Source organism: Fukomys damarensis, unplaced genomic scaffold (genome assembly GCF_012274545.1).
Source record: "Fukomys damarensis isolate Sample0158 unplaced genomic scaffold, DMR_v1.0_HiC HiC_scaffold_15, whole genome shotgun sequence".
Classification (NCBI taxonomy): Eukaryota; Metazoa; Chordata; class Mammalia; order Rodentia; family Bathyergidae; genus Fukomys; species Fukomys damarensis.
Window position 1 is genome coordinate 21084891 of NW_022900927.1, and position 6928 is coordinate 21091818.

Genomic DNA, 6928 nt, shown 5'->3' on the forward strand with positions numbered 1-6928 from the left:
AAAATAGTAGCTTACAATTCATATAAATGAGATATATCCCTCCCACTTGAGAATAGAGTCTCTGTTGTGTGGATGTGGAAAAAGGTAAAGAGGCTGAGTCTAAAACAGCTATAAAACGCAATGTAAGAAAGTTAAACTCAATTTTAATAAAATATACTACATCAAGTTTAAGAAATAATCCACATCATTCGATACCAAATAAAGTAGAAGAAGATGCAATCATCAATATGATTAGGAAATGCATGTATAGTGAAAAATATGCATATGTAAGTGAATGACATGCCTCAGTAATATATACAGCAAAATTATTTTAATAGAAAAAAATGACTAAAAAGTCCCCCAAAATACAATTCAGCCTTTGAAATCTCAAAAGTGCAAAAAAAAAAAAATGAAACTGGTGGGATTTGAATAAAACTTTGAATATATTTGAGACAATAATTTCATTTACAATGTCAAAACACACAGAGGCAAAACTTTCATGAACTTCTGCCACATAATTTTTATCTGGATGGGTTTTAGGGTGAATAACTTCTGTACTCCAGCTCAGGCCCAGTACATGACAATTTTTCTAATATAAAATTTATAAACTTGAGAATTTTATTAATTTAAATTATATACTTAATATACTGTTGCCTTCATCATAAGTGTGATTGGTGGATGAAAGAAGTATTATGTACTTCATGTAGTACATAACTTGTTTAGGAAGTATTTTAAGTGCAGATAGAGGATTCAAATTGACTCTTCATTGGATAGTCTTTAAAACTTGCAATTAATTTAAAAAATCTTAAAAATGGAATGAAAGTTTAGTAATTTAAACACATAAAATGGTGGTAAACATAGTAATCTTTAATTTTTCTATGTACTAGGGATATTCATTAGAAAACATGAACTAATAATTTTTTTGACCAACTACAACAAATATAAAAATAAGAATAGAAGTATGTTTCATAAAATGTTATGGCTCCTGAATATAGAAACTATGTGACACGGACAAGACAAGTACAAAGATGATGACGAAAATGGTAAGAATGAATTACTTTTAATTGAATACTTTCTTGTGCTAAATGCTTGATTTATGATATTTTATGTAGGCTTCACCATTACTGAATTAAAGCAGTAGACTAACAGTTTTCATTCAATCTTAAAATAATTCAAAGACTCCTCAAAATCTGTGTATAGTAATGTTACACTGCTTAAACCTGCTCTGCTATTCATGGCTTGAACTCAATCTGTTCTTGTAACAATGTATTATGATTAATTCAACCTGTCATGTAAAGGTACAAGATCCCAATGATGAACGTAACTGTACTGTATATCTAAAAAGTACCAATAAACCCAATGAGAAAAAAAGAATTCAAATATGTGCTAAATGCAATTCTGCTAAAATGCAAATTATTTTAAAATACAAAATAAGTTTTGAAAGTCTTGGGTAATATTAATATTAACTAATATTACTATATTAATAGTAATATTAACTTAAAAAAAAGTTGTAGCCCTGTTAGGCATTCAGTCCTATCCATGCAATAAGCACATGATAGCAGAATACAAACAAGCATCCAGTGAGAATGGCTATAATAAAAAAGTTGAAAAATAAGTACTAGTGAGGATACAGAAAAGGGAAATCTTACACACCTCTGGTAGGAACATAACTTAGAATATTTATTATGGGAACCAGATGAGATTTCCTTAAAAAACCCTGAAAAGAGAACTATCAGATGATTCAGCTCTCTATTGAGTATATATACAAGGTACATAAAATCAAAGAATTAATCTTGGCATTCATATAAATATGGATAGAATTGTAGGACATTATACTAAGTAAAGTAAACCAGGCATGAATGAGCAATCCCACATGTTTTCAGTCATATGTGGAATCAGTGGTCACTAAATCAGTGGTCACTAGCGAGCTAGAGTGGATAGAGGGTGGAGTCAGGAGATTTTTGAAGGATGGGTAATGATATACAGTTAGGAGGAATAAGTTCTAATGTAGCATGACTGCATATTTTATAAAGCTCTAGAAGAATTCAAAGCTTCCCAGCATAAAGAAATGATAAATGTTTAAAAAGAAAAAAATTCTGATTACCATGATTATCACATTTACACTGTAAATATATATATAATTGTCAGTTAAAATTTAAAAATATTTTATCTCATAAGTATGTACAGTTATTAATTAAATATATATAAATAGGTAAATGAAACAAAAACATGAGAAAGGATCTAGTATTTATAAATAAGTACATAATCACAATAATAAACAAACTAAAAAGTTACTATTTATTAGGAATTTTAATATACTTTTAGTCCCATTGACTAAATACTGAGAAGGCTAGTAATTTCTTGATTTTGCTTTAGCCTTATTGCCTATTCTATCATGAATTATGTGTGAGACTTCTTTGCCTAAAGTAACAATAAAAATTAAAAACATGAATCACTTTTATTTTGAATGTCAAATTGAAGTAGATAGCGATGCCATGAAGACTTGAAGGTTCAGTATTTCCCCTTCTGCTTAAATTCAATCATTAATACCAGCTAAAATGAAAGAACCATGACACGAGATTAGATACAAGCAACACTTAGAGAAAGGAAAATGAAGAGCCTTCCCGTCCCAATCTGACATGAATGCACCAAAAAAGTGCTTATCACTTCGAGTGTATTTTTAAAGCAAGAGATTCACCTTGAGCACTGATTTAAATATAATGTATAAAAAGTTAACATTAAAATATATGATTTTGAGAGGGTAAGTATATGTAATACATTTTAAAAGACCAATAAATAAAATTACATACAAATGTTCTACTGCTTTATATCAAAATTGATCAAAAAAGTTAAAAGAAAATAAAATGACAGTATTTACACCAATGATAGCAGAAGGTAAAATTTATGTTCCATGACCAATCCTATATCAATATCTCTATTTAAGAATGCTTGTGCAGTTACAATTCTAGACTATCCCATAGACATTGGAATATATATTCAGACATATTTAGAAAATAGAATTCTGCAACCATACTAAGATTGAGTTGGACTTCCCCAAGTAAATTACTTAAGATCATGGTACTTCAATTTTCTTGTTGAAAAAGTAGTGCTGAAAACAATGTATTGTATAGGCTCTTTATGTATAAGTTTATGTAATTGATATTTTTTATTAAGAGGAGAATGGTGAAATAATACTTAGCAGAATGATATTGCTAGAATATCTTATGTGAGTGCTTTTTTAATTGGTGTGGTACCTCCATGCATGATAGCTCCCAGAAAGTAAACTGGAATCAGTGGGAAACATTAAAAATTTAACTCAAAAGTGTTGTTTGTAACCATTATATTTCATTTTGCCATCAACGTAGTACAGTTCATCTTGTAAAAAAAAAACTACCTTAATAAGATATACAGACATATGATTTTAATGACTATAGTAAAAATCTATTTTAATGACTGTTAGTAAAAATCTAATGTTTATATCATAACCAAAGTGAAGTTAAAATGAAAATATAATTACCACACCACAAATTGAGAACACATATCCTGTTATATATTCTAGGTAAATAAAATAATGATGTGTGAGCTTCTATTTTTTTATAAAACAGAAAAATGTATGTGTTGCCACACAGAAAAATGTCTTTGTCATAATAGTTTTAGGAGAACAAGAGTGACTAGAACCCTTAGAAAACAAACTTTTTCTGCTCTGTGATGGTTTTATAAATGTCACGGAGAGGACCATCTCCCACATAATATTCTTTTCACAGCATCTTGCACATTTCTGTTTCTCAGACTGTATATTAGAGGGTTCAGCATTGGTATTATAAGTGTGTAGAACACAGCTACGATCTTACTTTGCTCTGGTGAGGAGATAGCCCCAGGCTGAGCATACATGAAGAACACAGTTCCATAGAATAAACTCACTGCTGCTATATGGGAGCCACAGGTAGAGAAGGTCTTACTCCTGCCCTGGGTTGAGGGAATCTTCAGAACAGTGGAGAGGATGTATGCATAGGAAACCAGAATGGTAGCTGTGGTGATGATTATGATAAGAGCAGAGAGAATAAACAGCACACTCTTGTTCACAAAGGTGTCAACACAGGAGATCTTGATCAGTGCTGGGACATCACAGAAGAAGTGATCCAGTTTATTCTCTTGACAGAAACGCAAATTGAAGGTGAAGCTGGTCTGTACTATGGCATTGATAGATCCACAGATGTAGGATCCAGCTACCAACTGAATACAGACTTTTGGGGACATATTCATAGGGTAAAGGAGAGGGTAGCAAATGGCTGAGAATCTGTCGAAGGCCATTGCAGCCAGAAGAAAGCCTTCAGTTGTGACAAACAAGGCAAAGAAGAAAAATTGTGCGGCACAGCCATTATATGAAATGTTCTTTTCATTGGTCACGAAATTGGCTAAAGTTTTGGGTGCAATGACTGTGGAATAGCAGAGATCTAAATAGGACAAGTTTCTAAGGAAGAAATACATGGGCGTTTGAAGTCTGGAGTCCGTCTTAATGACAATTATCATGCTGACGTTTCCCGCTACAATGACCAGGTAGATCACCAAGAACAGTAAGAATAAGAGGCTTTGTAGCTTCGGAGGGATCTTAAATCCCAACAGAATGAATTCAGCCACCTCTGAATAATTTCTATTCAGCTCCCTCTTCATACCTGAGATATTGGTAAAGATAAAAGACGTAAGTGATTAGAATACTTGTTTTAGTAAAAAGAACCAGTTAGCAAGTATGGAAGAAAATGTATCATAGTGTTATCAGCATTTTTACAGATACTAGTGAATTTAAATCGTGGATTATTATTTTTGAAAAGTCTTCCTACTGAAGAATTTGCTCTCAGTGGAGAGCCATTATAGACACTGATCTGAGGTAGTGCAGATTGACTGTATGCCTTGGGGAAATGGAGACTTCAGGAGAGGGCTTGGAAATGAGAGCTTTGGTTTTTACATTTTTTTCCCTTGACTTTATCGTCAGATTACTTCTATTTAAAATTTCCACCCTACTGGAAGATATTTCTTACATAATTTACAATGTATTTAAAAAGATAATACGTTTCAGAATTTTAGAATGAAAAATTAGTTCAATTGATAGTCTCATTTTTAATGTTTTTTTATTTTTAAAATTTATTATGTAAAAGTAACATATAACATTACATCTATCTTTCTTACATTATTAGAAAGAAGCCTTCAAATCCTGAAAAAAGCTATTTCCTTTTGCCCATTAACCTCATACTATTATTTCTTCTGTTATTTTTGTCTTTATAAGGACATAAATTTAACTGGCTCAATTAAGTTCCTAAAAATAGTACTTGTTTTGCTTGTATTTCCTAAACACAATGAGGCAGGCACATTTTTATTCCTTTTTTGTACTGTAGATCAAAATCAGGACCTTGTGCTTATGAGGCAGGTACAGTGCCACTGCGCTAAATCCCCGACCCTACTAAACACAATGAAATAAGACTTTTATTTTCCTTATTATCTTTTCCTTCTGTGTCTGCCAAGGTTTCTTCCTTCCTTTCCCTGTTTTTGAGCATGGAAATACAGGTGGAGATTTCTAAAATCTTGGGCAAAGATTTTTTTTTCTTTATAGAAATAAATTTAATTAGAAATGGAGGTACATAAATGTATGGAAAAATAGAAGGTCTATAGAACAATTTAAAGACAGCTAGAAATGAAAACAAAAAAGGGAAGAAATATATATTTAAGTTTCAATTATATTTTAAATATATGCCCTTTTGATTATAAAATATTCTTAAATAAAATACAGTGGAAGAGTAGAGAAAGAAATTTTTATTTTAATCCTAGAATTTGGAAATTAAAACAGCAAAAAGCACTTTTAAGTGACAGAAGTTGAAATTAAGCAACACACTAGTTTATTAGTCAATAATCTCTCATAAATGAAGAAGAAAACTGGCAAACAATTCAACAAATTACATAACATGAAAATGTTTTCTGTAGTTGTGTGATTATATAAATTTACACTGATATGTTTACAAATATAGTTAATGAATTAAATTACAAATTTATACAGTAATTATAAATGCCTTTGGTATTTTCTATTGTCATCATTATGAGTAGTTTCATTAATTTTTACATATTTTTAAGGTAGATTACACCATTGAAATTATATTAGAATAAAATTGTTCAGGGTTCAATAGTCAACTTTTTTGAAAGTATTTAAAGGTTAACAGATACACTGCCCCCCCAATTTTTTTTGATGTACCAGGGATCAAACTCAGGACCTTGCTCTTGTGAGGCAGGTGTGGCACCACTGAGCTAAATCCCCGGCCCTTGACCAATTTTTTTTTTCAGCTTTAATTGAGTTTATTGGTACATTTTAGGGATACAGTACAGTTACATTCATTGTTGGGATCTTGTACCTCTACATGACAAGTCTTGATTCTCATTTTTTCCCCTTACCCTTGACCAATTGTTTGTAAGGTAGAGGAATGGTGAATACCTTTGGCAGAGCCTCGTAACTTAAATACCGCATGGCTTTCTTAAATTCATTTTACATTAACAAGTCCCTGGTTTCAATATGGATACTGAAAAAGGCTTATAAATATAATTAAATCAATCTAAAAGAAAGGAGCATAACAAATTATGATGTGTTGTCGAGAATTATTACTTCTTATTGTATTAAGCATTATAAGATATGTCAATTCAAGTTCATTCATGAAATTACAAAAATATGAAAAGAAAGGACAAACCTTTGTTTAACAGGAAATTTTTTTTGAAATATACATTGTATTTCTTTGATCTTCAGATCATTATTGAAATTTGCTGACATGAATGAGTAAAAATTGTAGCATGTATCTTATTATTGTGTTTTAGTTGACTGCAATTTCCCATCAATTAAGGTAACAAATGGACCTGAGGGGAATCCTGAGAGAAATTCTCTCATGGGGAGGGAAGCCAAACTGATGGGCACTCC

General features: G+C 31.1%; 1 protein-coding gene across 1 annotated transcript; it reads right to left on the minus strand.

The window, feature by feature from the left end:
* Nucleotides 1-3702: 3702 nt before the first annotated feature.
* On the minus strand, nucleotides 3703-4650 carry LOC104851976 (olfactory receptor 12). The gene has a single exon (XM_010609411.1). The coding sequence runs from the start codon at nucleotides 4648-4650 to the stop codon at nucleotides 3703-3705; it is 948 nt and encodes a 315-aa protein (XP_010607713.1).
* Between the last annotated feature and the right edge of the window lie 2278 nt (nucleotides 4651-6928).